At 44.3% G+C, this 16,540-nt stretch overlaps 1 protein-coding gene and 1 long non-coding RNA gene across 2 annotated transcripts; one reads left to right on the forward strand and one right to left on the reverse strand.

Moving 5' to 3' along the window:
* The first annotated feature begins 2,372 nt into the window (after window positions 1-2,372).
* LOC121005494 lies at window positions 2,373-9,294 on the forward strand. Its single transcript, XR_005779953.1, has 3 exons — window positions 2,373-2,975; window positions 6,489-6,492; window positions 9,109-9,294. It is a non-coding gene; the product is annotated as an uncharacterized LOC121005494 (long non-coding RNA).
* Window positions 9,295-9,632: 338 nt separating this feature from the next.
* CYREN (cell cycle regulator of NHEJ) lies at window positions 9,633-15,188 on the reverse strand. Its single transcript, XM_040438257.1, has 4 exons — window positions 15,127-15,188; window positions 11,894-12,016; window positions 11,584-11,659; window positions 9,633-10,480 (listed from the first exon to the last, which is right to left on the reverse strand). The coding sequence occupies exons 2-4, from the start codon at window positions 12,010-12,012 to the stop codon at window positions 10,271-10,273; spliced, it is 405 nt and encodes a 134-aa protein (XP_040294191.1). The 5' UTR covers window positions 12,013-12,016; window positions 15,127-15,188; the 3' UTR covers window positions 9,633-10,270.
* Between the last annotated feature and the right edge of the window lie 1,352 nt (window positions 15,189-16,540).

Below are 16,540 nucleotides of genomic sequence, written 5' to 3' on the forward strand. Positions count from 1 at the left end.
TTTTATGTCATTCAATCTAAAAGTTATGAATGAATTGACAGAAGTTTGCAATAAAGGTCCAGCTGGATGTTACCAGTTGGGGGAGTGTCCCTGCACCGTCTGACATTAGCAGCATCGACTGGATGGAGTCAGACTAAGACAGAACATTATAAGGGGAATGCAAGCAGTTAGTAAGGCCTCTTTCAGATGAGCGATACAGAATGTGTCAGGGTCTGTTCAGTGAAAAACGGATGGTTTTGCTTACAAGTCGACTCAATGTGATTGAATTAAGTGTTACAGTTTTTACGACAGGATAGCACCCATTATACATCTGTTTTTCACGCACAGGAAGAAAAACTGCAGAATAACACACAGTATCTGCTATCAACCATCAGTGAAAGATGGACTGCATCCAGATGTGCGCTCAGCTTTTTTTTGACTGACCCATTGACTTGAATGGGCCAGTCCTGCATGAAAAAGGGACATGCAATATTAAATGATGGCATGGGAAAAAACAAGCCCTCATACGGCTATGAGAACAGAAAAATAAAAAAGTTATGGAGTAGAAGGGTTTAAGGGAGGCAGGGTCAGTAGAATCATCTCATTATCATTAGAGGGATATAACGATAGCCCTAATGTACGTACTGCTGGGGGCTTAGATATGGCGTGACACTACATGCAGATAAGGCTCTGTATGCCACTGCCCTGTCACTCCCTGCTCTATGGTGAATGGCTGGGGAACTCCTAAGGCTGGGTTCACACGGCCATTGCGGGAAAAGATGTGGGTGCGTTGCGGGAACATGCATGATTTTTCCCCGCGAGTGCAAAGCGTTTTAATGCGTTTTGCACACGTGTGAGAAAAATCGGCATGTTTGGTACCCAGACCCGAACCCAGACTTCTTCACAGAAGTTCGGGTTTGGGTTAGGTGTTGTGTAGATTTTATTATTTTCCCTTATAGCATGGTTATAAGGGAAAATAATAGCATTCTTCATACAGAATGCTTAGTAAAATAGTGATGGAGGGGTTCATTTTTTTTTTAACTCACCTTAATCCACTTGTTCGCGCAGCCCGGCTTCTCTTCTTTCTTCTTCTTTGAGGAAAAGGACCTGTGGTGACATCACTGCGCTCATCACATGGTCCATCACATGATCCATCACCATGGCGAGTTAAATTATTTTTTTATTTTTTTAACCCCTCCAGCCCTATTTTACTAAGCATTCTGTATTAGGAATGCTATTATTTTCCCTCATAACCATGTTATAAGGGAAAATAATAATGATCGGGTCCCCATCCCGATCATCTTCTAGCAACCATGCGTGAAAATCGCACTTGCTTGCGGATGCTTGCGATTTTCACTCAGTCCCATTCATTTCTATGGGGCCTGTGTTGCGTGAAAAACGCACAATATAGAGCATGCTGCGATTTTCACGCAACGCACAAGTGATGCGTGAAAATCACCGCTCATGTGCACAGCCCCATAGAAATGAACGTGTCCGGATTCAGTGCGGGTGCAATTCGTTCACCTCACGCATTGCACTCGCGCGGAAATCTCGCCCGTGTGAAAGAGGCCTTAGGGTACCTGAACAAGGCGCATTTAAGTGCTGAAAATTTGCATGAAATCTGCAACAGAACTGTGCAAAAAGCACATTAACCTGCACTATTTATAGCAGTTTTGGTGCATTTTTTTAAATACGGCTTTTGGTGCTGATTTTCGTGTGGTAAACAGCCCCATTGAAGTCTATGGGAAAACCACTCTAGGGAAGGTGAGGAATCACAAAAACAATTGACAAGCTGCAGATTTTAAAATCTACACAACAGGTCAGTTTTCGAAAAAAACAACTTTGCTTGTACTGTATTATGCTGTATTTTTGCAGAAAAAAACATGCGTAGTCCGGATCATGTGCGGCCACCCTTATTCTAGGAAGGAAGTCAGAGACACCAGAGGAGACAATGGACGACACATTCAGGAACCGCCCTAGCAAAGCAAAATATTCAACCTGCACCACCAGTTCTGCAGAATTCAGAACATCAGAAACATAAGACAGAAGGATGACAACCCAGGTCACCTGACAAGAGACTGTAATAACATGGTTCAAGATAATACCTTCAACAGCAAGCCTGGTCAGACCACAGTGCGGAAGTCCCATAGTGTAAAAGGGGCCTAAAACACCCTGCTCTGAGTGAAGATGCTTCATCCCATCGGTGGAGATGATCGTAAACATCATGGAGGACCTCCACAGCACTAAAGGAGGGAAAGGGGATTTCTGCAAAGATGACCATAGCATTCAAATACCTGATAAACCTATTGACAGAAGAAAAATCTCTGATGACCCCTGAAGCCCATTCTGATGACCAGCTGATCACTATAAAGTAACCTATCCCCAATAGGGGTTTAACCCTTCAGGTGCCATGGACCTTGGCATCTGAGCACTTAGACAGTGAGAGGGGGCTTCCTCCATCTCCCACAAGCAATGACACCTAGTACACCCTACCAGAGGATAATAGGAGGCAGAGAAAATCACAATACACTGCAATAAAGAAGCACTACAGTGTATTGTACAAGTCATTGCAGGTTGAAGTCCCCTAAGGATAGTTAAAGGGGTTGGTGGCATACCGCTAGTATATGCCTACAAAATTTGATAGCTGTGGGGGTCCCACCTCTAGGACCCGCAGCTATCTTCAAAATAAAGCCCACAAAGTGAACGAAATCAGACTGCGCATGCACGGTCATCCTCCATTCATTTGTATGTGAGTGCCGAAAATAGACAAAAATGGGAAGTGCACTGCACAAGCGTGGCCAGCACTCAGTTCACTTCTATGGGGCTATTTTCGGCTGCCCCATAGACACGAATACAGTGCGGCTGCGAATGCACAGTCCGCTTTCCTTCAATTTGTAGGCTCCGTTTTAGAGTTAGTTATCAGATAGCAGCTATCAGATATTGGTAGCATATCCTAGCGATATGCCACCAATGCCTTTGATAACCCAACTCCTTTAGTTTCAATAGTTTTTTATTTTATCAGCACTATAAAACAAAGGATGTAAAAGCAATAGGTGTGGACGCAGCCACATGACATATATGAAGTATATAGACATGTTAGCAGTTAGTGGACGCAGCCACAATTCTTGGTAATAACATGCGCTAGTGGTATAGTAAACGAGTTGAATATAGTAATGATACATGCTAATTATAAGGCAGATGTAGCACTGAAGTATCTTCATAATGTCTGTTTACTCATCGCCATCATGAAGTGCTTTGAACAATAAAACAGGGCATCACCGTCACTAATTTGGTGACCGCCAACAAAACAAATCATAACTTGAAGGTGTGGAAGGCCACAGAGCAAATAGGTATAATGAGACCTGAGAAGAGAGGGGTGAGAGCAGATGAAAGGAAAAAGGGGGAGGGGAGAAAACAAGAGGGAAAGACTTGGGGGCTTCTGGTCGCAATCTTGTCATCTCAACAGACAATCAGGGCAATCTATATTAGGAAGAATAGAGAGCACTACAGGTCCATCCACTCCAGGCCGCTTGCCTAAATTTAATAGGAATAATTGATGAGGGTAAGGAGTGTTCGTATCTACAGGTCTGATTTATCTCCTGTATAACTTCAGAAACAGAAGGAGGAGTTGGATTTTTCCAATGTCTGGTAATAACCAGTTTAGCGCTGAGTAGAATATGACCTGTAATCTGTCTGTGGGGAGAGGGAATCTCATTAATCCCCAAGAACAGCAAGGCCAACTCTGGACAAGGGTCCACCCTGTGGTTTATTAGGTTAGAAACAAGTCGAAAGATGTTTTTCCAGTACTCAGTGAGGATAGGGCAGGACCAAAGAATATGGAGCAATGAACCAGCTCCGCCACAATTCCTCCAGCAGTAAGGGGAAGTGGAGGGGTAAATTATATGAAGTCTCTGGGGTGTAAAGTACCAATGAAGAATGGTTTTTAAACCTGCTTCATAGTGGGTTACACATTTAAAGTTTGACACGATGAATCCTATGGCAGCTGTCCAGGATTCATCAGGAAAGGACTTCTTTAGTTCTTTTTCCCATCTATGGATGGGAGAGGATTTAGTGAAGGTAGCTTTATCTCCCAGTAAATCATATAGGTGTCTCGTGGAATGTCGCTTAAATAAAGAAGGAAATTGGAATAGTCGCCAGATGGACAGGTCAATTTGCGGGGGGGATTGTAGAATCTTTGATAAGAAATGTCGGATTCTCAAATATGTATATAATTCAGAATGGGGTAGGGCGAAGGCGCTTTGAAGAGTAGCGAAGGGAAGAAGGGATTGATCTTCTATCATTTGGGAGACAGTGTCAATTCCTCTATCCCGCCATGATGCTAGACTAATGTCTTGTATAGATAATTCAATCGCGTGAGTTGAGGCAATTTTAAAGAATTGTGTCGATGTATCCTTTGATGTATTATGAACTTTAGTCCAAAGAGCACCAGCATGTGATATCGTAAGAAAAGGATGTGTAGGGGAGGCAGGGCTCCACAACTGATGAATGAGATAATCTCTAATATGAACATGTTTCAGTGCATGAAGTTCTATCTGCTGCCACGCTTTTTCGTTATTAGACGCCCACCATTCCCTAGTAAATGAAAGGCCTATTGCCACAAAATAATCTTTAATGTCGGGAAGACCCGCCCCACCCGCACGCTTCCTCCTAGTTAAAAGTTCTCGAGCCACCCTAGGTTTAGAGTTACCCCAAATATATTTACCCAGCAAAGCTTGAGCTTTTTGAAAAAATGCAGCAGGGATCGGAATTGGGAGGGCTCGAAAGATGTAAATAATTTTTGGTAAGGTCATCATCTGGAAAGATGCTATCCTACCCACCCAGGAAACCATTTGCATAGAGAAGCTCGCGAAGTCCGTGGACATGGTAGCTAGAATAGGAACATAATTACGGGTGTAGAGAAGAGAGCAGGGCGAAGTGATCTTAACTCCCAAATAAGATAGCTCCGAGGATTGCCAGTCGAGGTCAAAAGTGGCTTTTAAAGTGGCTTGATCAGTGGGCGAAATGTTTATAGGAAGGGCCTGTGATTTTGAACCATTAATCTTATAATATGAAAGGGATCCATAGTGGGAAATTACATTGAATGCAGCTGGTAAGGATTGTGAGGGATTTGTCAAAGTAAGTATGATATCGTCTGCGTATAGGGAAATAGTATGGGATCTGCTACCAATCTCAACTCCAGAAACGGTAGGTAAGGTTCTAATATGTTGTGCCAATGGTTCTAACGCAAGGATAAATAGGAGCGGGGACAGGGGACATCCCTGCCTTGATCCATTTGTTATAGTGAAGGGGTCTGAGAGGATTCCGTTGATCCATACTTTCGCCGATGGATGGGAATACAAGCTGTTAATAGCATTAGTTATCTGCCCTGAAAAGCCCATCCATTTAAGAGTTGAAAAAGCGTATTCCCAGTGCAAACGGTCAAACGCTTTTTCAGCGTCCAAGGTCACTACAAGCATAGGGAGGGTATGTACTTCTGCAAAATTGACCAAGTCTATTATGCGTCTGGTGTTGTCAGAAGCTTGTCTACCTGCCACAAAGCCGGTCTGGTCCGAGTGGATCAGGGAGGGAAGTAAAGGGGAGAGTCTGCTTGCAATGAGCTTAGCGAAAAGTTTGATATCGGAGTTTAACAATGAGATTGGCCTAAAATTTTGGGGTATATCAAGTGTTTTACCAGGCTTGGGTATAGTAACTACTAATGCTTCAAGCATATCTGGAGGGAAGGAATCACCCTCCATGACACGGTTGAAAAGTTCCAATAAATGAGGGAGGAGATCTGGTAGGAAATGACGAAAGTATTCATTGGACAAGCCGTCAGGGCCTGGAGATTTACCCAGCGGAAGAGACGAGACTACTTTAGTCAGTTCCTGAGCGGAGATAGGGGCATTAAGGGACTGAAGCTGTGAATCAGTAAGGACAGGCAGGGAAGCTTTGGAAAGAAATTCATCTATTAAAGCTAAATAGTTTTGTGGAAGTGGGGTATGATCTTTTAAGTTATATAGGGATTGGTAATATAATTTAAATTGATTTGCTATGTCTCTTGGGTCTAGTAGTTTTGCATTGGTAACCGGGTGAAGCAAGTACGGAATTTTTGATTTGGATTGTTGCTTTTTTAGCTGCTGAGCTAGGAGACGACCCGCCTTATTGCCTTGGGAGTAGAATTTGGATTTCATTCTAAGAAGAGATTTGTTATAATTTTGAAGGAGCAGAGCACTTAGTTTATTCCGCGCTGTTCGAAGGGAATTGGAGCCCTGTGATGTAGGGGAAATTTTGTTAATACTCTCTAGATCAGCAATCTCTTTTAAAGTTAGTTTTATTTCCCTCTCTCTCTGCTTCTTTAAATTAATGTTTAATTTTATCAGGGAACCTCTCATAAAAGCTTTATGGGCTTGCCACAATGTAAAATTATTTGAGACGGAGCCAACATTAAACTGAAAGAATTCACGAAGGTGTGCAGATAATTCTGCAGTATGTTTAGGATTATTAAAGAGAAAAGTATTATTCCTCCACACTGGGGCCCTATTAGACTGAAATTGTTCATCCAGAGTGATCGTGATGGGGGCATGGTCCGACCATTTTATTAGACCTATATCTGAGGAGAGTGTGTGAAGTAGTGAGGTGTGGTCAACTAGGAATAAATCTATCCGGGAGTATGAGAGGTGTGAGGCGGAGAAGAAAGTATAGTCTCTCTCCATGCTATGTTGGGCTCTCCATATGTCAGTCAATCCCTCTGACTGTAAAAAGGAGGTTATTCCAGTGTCCACTCTACGGGAAGAGGAGGTAGAGTCAAGGGCAGTTTGGAGGACGGAATTAAAGTCTCCACAAATAATCAATTTACCTTGCTTAAGTGAATTAACCTGGCGCATTACTTTATGTAAAAACGTTAGCTGACGTGAGTTAGGGGCGTATACATTGACTAGAGTATACACTACATTATTTATGGAGCAGACTAGTATGACATAACGGCCAGAAGGGGCCATTCTGGAGGTAATTGGGGTAAATGCAACTGTGTTTTTAACTGCTATGAAAGTACCTCGTTTTTTCTCGGAGAAGTGTGAATGAAATATATTCGAAAAGAGGCGGTGGTGGATACGAAAAGCATCGGCCTGGAGTAGATGGGATTCCTGCACACACAACACATCCGCATGAGAGGCTAGTGCTTCGGACCAAAGATATGCTCGCTTTTGGGGACAGTTGAGGCCTTTGACATTAAGGCTCATAATCTTGAGACCCATCGCTGTACACAGGAAACAACCTACAGGTCAGGAGAACAATGGAGATACTACGTTATATCAATATACCGCAAATATATAATATCAAGCAGGCTATACCCAGAGTTTCTGGACAAATATCACAAACACAGGGACAATGGGGGAGGTAAGGTTGAGGTTATGAGGTAAAGATAAAGATAAAGATAAAGGGGACAGTTGTAATAGAGAGATAAAGATAAAGGGGACAGTTGCAATAGAGAGGATTTTTAAGGCAACAAGTCACGTCACCCAAATGGATTAAGGGCGAAAGTCCAACGCCAGTGCCAACGAGGTAGAAGAACAAGTAGAAGAAGGCAGGAGATTGCACCGGTCCTATGAGGGCTGCAAAAAGATGGCCCAGTAGTAAGAATCTTAACTTTAGTAGTTCTGCCATCAGGTGGAGGACATTGATCTAGAAAGTCCGTTCCGTGTAGAAATGTTAAAGACAGGAAAATATTCATCTTTAGGTTTCTGAGGAGGGTGGGTGAGATGCGTGCAAGGCCGGGGAATCATTCCCAGTAGATTTTGAGGAAAGAGGGATACCCCAGAGTTGGAGGAGTTGCTTTCCTTCATCAATATTTTTGATTGCATGAACTTGTCCATTTCTACGGATGAGCAATTTCAGGGGGTAGCCCCACTTATAAGGGACATCTCTATCTTGGAGGGCTGCAGTTATAGGTACTAGCTCTCTGCGCCGACGAAGCGTGTATCTTGATAAATCAGTGAAGAGCTTGATCTTCTGATATGGTGCAGGAAGCGGTTGCTTCTTTCGGGCGGCTGACATCATGGCTTCCTTGGTATGAAAGAAATGGATCCGCGCCAGGGTGTCGCGCGGGATGTGCGTCCCTAAGTGAGGAGGTTTTGGTATTCTGTGGGCCCGGTCAATAATCATGTCAGGTACTGGGATCTGCGGCAGCAGTACTTTCATGAGGCCTTTCAAGTATGGTTGCAGTTCCTCAGGGACCACCTCCTCAGGGATGCCTCTAAACTTTATATTATTTCGCCTGGAGCGATCTTCCATGTCGGCCAACTTCAATTTAATGGTCTCAAGCTGGTCAGCCATGTCATTGTGTGCGTCTATGATCTCATTTTGAGATAACGCGAATTCACCCATCTTTGTTTCAATATGGCTAATTTTGCCTTCTGCTGCCTGGATCCTCGCAGTGATAGGGTTAATCAGTTTCTCCATATCTGCATTAAGGGAGAATTTCAGTGCTAGCAGCATTGCTTTTAGAGAGTCTTCAGTGACTATTTTATCAGAGGTAGGTAGCTTGTGGAACGGGTCCTCAGGCTGACTAGCAGTGGATGTTTTGCTGAGTGAATCACTGACCTGTTTTCCGGTAGAGCCAGAGGGATCCCGGGTTGATCGGTGAGAATCACTGAGATGCGGCCATGCAAGGAGGTCAGCGCTGCCTGTGGGAGATCGGGCGCCATCTTGGACCGCATGTGCAGGCTCTGCTATATCGGCAGGAGTCGGAGGGAGGGACGGCTGAGGTCCCTGGAGAAGGTAAGCGAGTCCCAGTTGATCCGGTGGGGACGGAGAGCGGGCCCCAGGAGTAGGCGATGGAGTGCTGATAGGAGAGGGCGGCGGGGATTCAGTTGTGAGGCCGGCGCCATCTTTCCCTCTGCCTCTGGTGAAGAAGGAGTCCGCAGGCCCGTATTGCAGCCTGGGCAGAGACCTTTTGGACTTCCCCATAGTAGCTGGAGACATTAGAGAAGGCAGGAGGCAGTTGAGTCCTCCACTAAGAAGTTTTAGAGCTGGGCCTGCTGTGTAAATGTCGCTGCGGTGCAGGAGCTCCTCTTTCATGCAGCCATCTCGGTCAGCAGCCAGGCCACGCCCCCAACCCAACTCCTTTAAAAGAAAATCTGAACAAATGTTTATAAAATATAAAAAACTACAGTTTCCCCTTTACTCATATAAAAACAATAAAAGTGAACATAATTAGTATTGCAGCACTTCAAAATGTCCAAATTATTAAGATATATGATTTATCATGCACAGTGAACACCATAAAAAGTACTACTGCCAGAACTGTTGTTTTTTGGACCACCTTGTCTCCCCAAAAAAGGATTAAATATGATAAAAAAAATATGCCCTCACACAGCTCAGTTGATGGCAAAAATAAAAAAAAGTTATGGATGTTCGAATATGATGACACTAAGCATATTTCTAAATAGTAAAACACACCATAATTGTACTGACCAGCAGAATAAAATTATAATACAATTTTTACCGCATAGTGAACACAATACATTACACGGGGCATTAAATGGTGCTATTAGCAAATACCACTTGTCCTGCAAAAAAACAACCCCTCAAAGTTATTTTGATGGAAAAATAAAGAAGTAAATCAGGTGGGGAGGAATAACTAAAAACATCACTGTCAAAACTGTATTGGTCCTGAAGGTGTTCAAATAGGGTTAAAGTTGGGCCATTCAGTGTGGTCTGATGCCAGTAATACATGGTCTACCATGGCCATTCCACCTCCATGATTCCAGGATTTTGTCTGGTCAATATTCCTCCACGTGAATTTTTATATTTTTATGTACAGTACATGTCTCTTCTGATAGATGACAGAGGTCAGAGTTATTTGAGATGTTACCATTATTTTCTGTTGAGTCATTGACCTTATTAATAGGGTGTGATGGCAAATGTGAAGGTGAATGCCAAAAGAGGCAGAGGGGTGGCATTATTAAAATCCCGGTGAGAACCGCTGCCATGGGAGTTTGGTGAGAACCTGCACACCGCCCAGTGATCCTAGAACCAGCAACTGGGACCTCCACCAATACAGAAAACAGGCAACCCCTGACCCATGCATACAGGATTATCCAGATTAGAGACAACTCCCACAAATCCTCAGTTGTAAGATGCATTAGGTCTGAACTGGCCTTCTGTCTCTGGGTGTAAACAGATATATTTCCATTCATTGCCAGGAAGTATAGATCTTGAAGTCTATTAGAAAGTTGAACATCATGATCTAACGATAAAATACATAAACAGAAAAAACCTTTGTCACAGATCTTCAGCAAAAAAAAATCTCCCTGACGTATTTTAAGGGGTCGTCATCTGAGTCGTTCTTCAGCTCATCAGACGACAGCGGAATAGTTTGTGGCTTGTCGGATGTGGGGGGTATCACCGGCTTCTTATCAATGTCTGTATCGAGGGAGGAGTCCTCTTTATCTTCTTGTAGTTCACTTTTGTTTTTCTCCTCGATGTCTCTATGTACTTTACCCTAAAATAGAGGATAAAATGTTAAATCTCACCAATGCTGCAGATAACCTCTCTCCTCCATTACCAGCGGTGGATTGGGAACTTAAAGGGGCTCTCCAATACTATAAAAATGTCCCCCATATGCCGGGCTCCTCACAGTGAATATACTTACCCCGCTCCCTGGTCCCCACACCGGCGCTTCTCCCCGTGAGTAGATGAAAACATCCGGTGTCGGGAGAGCAGCCAATGACAGGCGGGGACGAGCCTCCCTAGCGTCACCCGCTATGCTAGGGAGGCTCGTCCCTGTCACCGCCTGCCATTGCTTGCTTCCCCCCCGACACCAGGGCACTCTTTTAGTGAGTTCACCATCACCACCTCCTCAGGCAGAGAGTTTTACCAGCCTATAATTTCTGAGCTCTGTTTCTGGACCCTTTTTGAATATTGGCACCACATTCGCTAAGCGCTAATCCTGTGGAACATTCCCTGTCAATATAGGGTCCTTAAATATCAGAAATAAGGGTCATTACCTAATTCTCTTGGATGCCGCTGAACTTCTTCCTGGGTCAGACAGGCCACAGTTAAAGGAAACCTGTCAACTTTACTATGCAGCCTTGTGGAGGACAGCCCAATCTCAGTGACAGACTGCTGATTTGAGTGGGCTGTCACTTCTAGGGTAGTCAGTACCCCTGAACACCGCAGCAAGCACCAGTGCTGCAAGGGAGATGAGACTAGTGGGCTCGGGCAAGGAATGTAAAAAAAATGATACAAGGGTAGATGAAGAAAACAAAAATCTAACCTCATGATCATCATTAGTATGCAAAAGCACGTCTGGCTACTATGAATAGGACCTCTAGGAAAAGATCTCAAGGTGCAAAGAAAGTACAACTCTCAGCATGAGGTAAAATATAGCGGGGTACAGAAGACACAATATAAGGGGACACAGAGGGTACAGTACAAAAGAGGCACAGCAGCTGCAGTATTAGAGGGCAATAGGAGCAGCACAGCAGGAACAATATTGGAGTAGAAGGAGATAAGTTGTATAAGATGTCCACTGACAGTGTATGCTGGGAGTTGTAGTATCCTACCAGCTTGAAAGCACTGATGTACACAAATTCTCAGGGTTACCTGGTTCAGTATCTCCAGTGCGCACTCCACCAGCTCCTTCTCGTTCATACAGTACACAGTTCTATTCCGGGACGAACTGGACAAATGGAAACAGAAAAAAACATGAATAAAATAAAAAATGACATTTACTATTGTGAGAAATCTGCAGCGGCTGCAACTTCTCTAAAAACATCATTATTTACTAAGCTATCATTTTTCTGTCCCATGGAGCACTGGTTTGCCACATTCCAGGAGGACAGACCCACTACCACCTCCTCCTCCATAGCTAGCCCCTCTAAGACATAACAGACATTGGCGGCTCATGTCTCACCCTTGTGTCTTCTTCCTCCCCTTTGCCTCTGTGGTACACCGCTTCTTCGGATGGGAGTTATCATTGATCATCCAGGACGGGAGGACACGCTTTTTAATTTTAGACTCCGTGTCGTCCATTACACTAGAACATCATCAAAACATTACAAGACTGAAAGAAATGTAATGTACAAGCCCCATCCTCAAACATAATAATCACCCAGAATGACACTGACGGGCCCACCAGTAATACTGATTCAGGAGGCCCACTGTACGGCTACATGCAAATACCAGTGTCCCAATCATATCCTCAGTGGCCCCATCACAAGTTACCAGTGTCTCAATCATATCCTCAGCGGCCCCATCACAACCAGTGTCCCCATCATAACCTCGGTGGCCCCCATCACAACCAGTGTCCCCATCATAACCTCAGTGGCCCCATCTCAACCAGTGTCCCCATCATAACCTCAGTGGCCCCCATCACAACCAGTGTCCCCATCATAACCTCAGTGGCCTCATCTCAACCAGTGTCCCCATCATAACCTCAGTGGCCCCATCACAACCAGTGTCCCCATCATAACCTCAGTGGCCCCATCACAACCAGTGTCCCCATCATAACCTCAGTGACCCCACCACAAGCAGCCCATCCATCATAATCACAGTACCCCATCATAACCTCAGTGATCCCTGCACAACTAGTTCCCCCATCATAACCTCAGTGACCCCACCACAGATGTCCCCATCATAACCTCAGCGACCCACAACTTGTGTCCCCATTATAACCAGACCTACGAAGTGTTCCTCTTTTGGAGGGATTGTCTCTACTTTTGACCCAAGTCCCTCTCTGTCCCTCTTTGCTCCTTAACCCCTTAGTGACCACCAATAGGTCTTTATATGGCAGTCACTAAGAGGCCTTAGGCTGGGTCATCGCCTTTTTATGGCTTCCCAGTTTAAGTGCCGCATGGGTCTTCAATGCAGCAGAGAATTGGGTCTTTTCTCTCCCATGAGAGCCGCACTCCTGCTCTAATGGCACGGACTGGCAGGAGTTGTTTTTTCCCATCTCCCAGAAAGTTAATAAAAGTTAATCAGTAAGTTATGTGTACCACAAACGGGCACCATTAAAAACTGCAACTTGTCCTGCAAAAAACAAGCCCTCATATGGCTACATCGACGGAGAAATAAAAGTTATAGCTCTTGGAAGTCGACGATGAAAAAAAAAATTGCTTGGTCATTAAAGGCTTTGAGGCAATTTTTTTATGATTGCATTTTACTCATTTTTGGCTAAAAATCCTATTTTCAATTGGCCTTTATTAAAAATATTGAGCTGTTCTGTCACGAAGGGTTAACTGTTTTTCTAACTGTGTGACTGGTACTTTCACTTTGTGCCTCTAATCACCCTAATCTCAAAATTTCTAAAAAGTCCTAAACACTTATTTACAGCACATTCTTATCAGTAAGATAAAGATTGAGCTTCGATGAGGGTTTATAAGATCAGAGAGCAGAGATAAGGAGCCCATCAGCAATCCAAATGACGGAAAAGACAGAAAATCCACAGGGAGCTACAACAGGGATGGCCAACCTGAGGCTCTCCAGATGTTGCAAAACTACAACTCCCATCATGCCCGGACAGTCTACAGCTATCAGCCTACAGCAGGGCATGGTGGGAGTTGTAGTTTTACAACAGCTGGAGAGCCGCAGGTTGGCCATGCCTGTACTAGAGCATGTCAGCTCTGTACATAAAAAAGGGTTCCATAATTTTAATAAAGACCAAATGAAAAAATTATTTGTAGCTCAAAATAAGTACAATGCAATAATTTAAAAAAATCGTCCCCAAAGGTGTACATATCATTTAAGGTCCAAAACAGGCTGGTCATCAAGGGGTTAAATGCCCCTCTTTTTGATGTGAGGTATAGATTTGTATTATTGCATTTACAATATTTCTCTGTATATTATTTCATGCAATTTGGATTTTTATAAATTTCTATATTCAAATCATTTTTGTGCTATAACCTTAGGGACCCCACCACAAGCGTCCCCACTAGAGATGAGCGAAGTTCATATTTTGAAATTTGTTAACACTTCGTTTGGTGGTAAAAGGTGAATTGCGTTAGGGATTCCGTTACCACGGACCATAACACAATTCTATGACGGAATGCATAACGGAGGCATTCCGTTTTTCATTCCGTCATGATAGAAGTCTATGGGCTGCAAAACAGATCTGCAATTTATTTTTGAGGCTGGTGATATTTGACTAGAGTATTTTGGTGGCAATTATCGTCATTTTGCAGCTCATTGTAAATGCTGGTGGTGGGATCTTATCAGTATATTAAGCTATAGACAAGTATTACTTATAATTTTTAGCATTCATTACGATTTTCAACATTTTTCCATAAAAAATGTTGGCTGTCCGTGATTTTGGAATTGCCCAGAAAAAAGATAAATTCTGGTTGGCAACGGTGGCCTCAGTGACCCCATTATAACTTTGGTGACCCCACCACAAGTGTCCACACCATAACCTCAGTGACCCCACAAGTGTCCACACCATAACCTCAGGGACCCCACCACAAGTGTCCCCACCATAGCCTCAGTGACCCCATTATAACTTTGGTGACCCCACCACAAGTGTCCACACCATAACCTCAGTGACCCCACAAGTGTCCACACCATAACCTCAATTACATCACAAGTGTCCACACCATAGCCTCAGTGACCCCACTATTACCCCACCACAAGTGTCCACACCATAGCCTCAGTGACCCCACAAGTGTCCACACCATAACCTCAATGACCCCACAAGTGTCCACACCATAACCTCAGTGACCCCACAAGTGTCCACACCATAACCTCAATGACCCCACAAGTGTCCACACCATAACCTCAGTGACCCCACCACAAGTGTCCCCACCATAGCCTCAGTGACCCCAGCATTACCTCAGTTACCCACCACAAGTGTCCGCACTATAACCTCAGTGACCCCACAAGTGTCCACACCATAGCCTCAGTGACCCCACCACAGCCACAGTGAACCCACCACAAGTGTCCCCACCATAGCCTCAGTGACCCCACCAGTTACTCCATTACAACCAGTGTCTTTATCACAGCTGCCGCGCTACGTCACAGCCACAGTTCCCCCAGAAGACAAGAAGTCAATTAACTCCTTCACTGCCACAGCCCCGTTTTATAGACTAACAATTCGTTTCTCCGTACACTCAGTGCATGGACAGTAATCTCAAGACTCGAGCCGCACATTCTTACCCGTCTAGGATAACTTCCTCTTTTTCACAAAAACTACATTTCCCAAAATGCTGCACGCGATAAACACGAGGGCGGGCATACAGCCGCAGTTAATTTGTTTGGGCACTAGGTGGCGCTGCTGCAAGAGGAAACGGAACCTGTAATGTATGTATTGTAGTTACTACAGCCATAGTCTTATCCGTTAACAAACAGCAGGTGGCGCTGCTGGAAGAAAAGTTTGACATCACCGCTACGGTCTGTTGTATGCAGCAGGTATCGCTGTTGCTGTAGAAGAGACTGATATGGAGCCACTATAATTTCTATAGTTTGTTCGACACTAGGTGGCGCTGCTGCAACTGAAAAGGCATAGAAGGGCTTTATTATGGCTTCTACACTATACCTTACAATTGTGCGAGTGTAGGGGTTAGCTTGGGGTGCATGGTGACTACGGTATCAGAAGCTTTTTCATGCTGATGCATTGGTTTTCACATGATGTATTCTTCAGTGTTGGCATGTCCCAGCATCATAGTCAAGTTGTAAATTCAGTGTCAATGCAAAACAGCTGGCACACAATTTACCCAGAGTGCCATCTACCGTATGTTTTTGTGGCTGGAGAGAAGAGCTGGGCATAATTCTGCCAATGGCAGGAAAACTGAAAACCACACAGGAGACAGTTGGGGAAATTTATCATGCTGGTGTAAAGTAGAACTGGCTTAGTTGCCCATAGCAACCAATCAGATTCCACCTTTCATTTTCCAAAGGAGCTCTAAAAAGTGGAATCTGATTGGTTGCTATAGGCAACTAAGCCAGTTTTCCTTTATTTGGATAATCCCCCCAGTATATCTCCCATTGGTACCACTGTGCTTCCCATCTGTGGCTCACACTACGTACCCCCATCATCAAGACAAAATCCTGTCCATATTTCCTACTAGAGGGCATGAACAATATTCTTCTTATGTTGTCTAATTGTGCCAATAGGGCATATGGACAGGGTTTGTCTTGATGATGGGGGTATCAAATCCACACCACAGAATGTGGGACTTCCTCTGTATATTACAGTGGTATTCACTCTGCCAACTGAATGGCCGCAGGGTATGTACCCGACCGGCTAGGACTTCCCCTGGAAAAATATAATGTCTGCCAAGTGAACCAGACCTGCAGCGATCATCTGATCTCTAGATCAGCTTGTGCCCCCCGTCAGTATCTTTCCTCCGCTCAGCAGCACATCCAGGCACGGTGGGAGACTACAGCATTAACGATTCTCCACCTATTCACATAGGTTCTTCATGGGCACACAAGCTGATATCACCTCTCTGGTGCCCAGTCCCCCTCCACCCTGCATCAAAGACCAAGAAGCCATTCTGCTGGATCTGATCTGTACAGATTTCTCTGCTAAAAGACCTCATTCACATCCACATTTTCACGCACAGAACAC

The sequence above is a fragment of the Bufo bufo genome, chromosome 1, assembly GCF_905171765.1.
Source record: "Bufo bufo chromosome 1, aBufBuf1.1, whole genome shotgun sequence".
NCBI classification, from domain to species: Eukaryota; Metazoa; Chordata; class Amphibia; order Anura; family Bufonidae; genus Bufo; species Bufo bufo.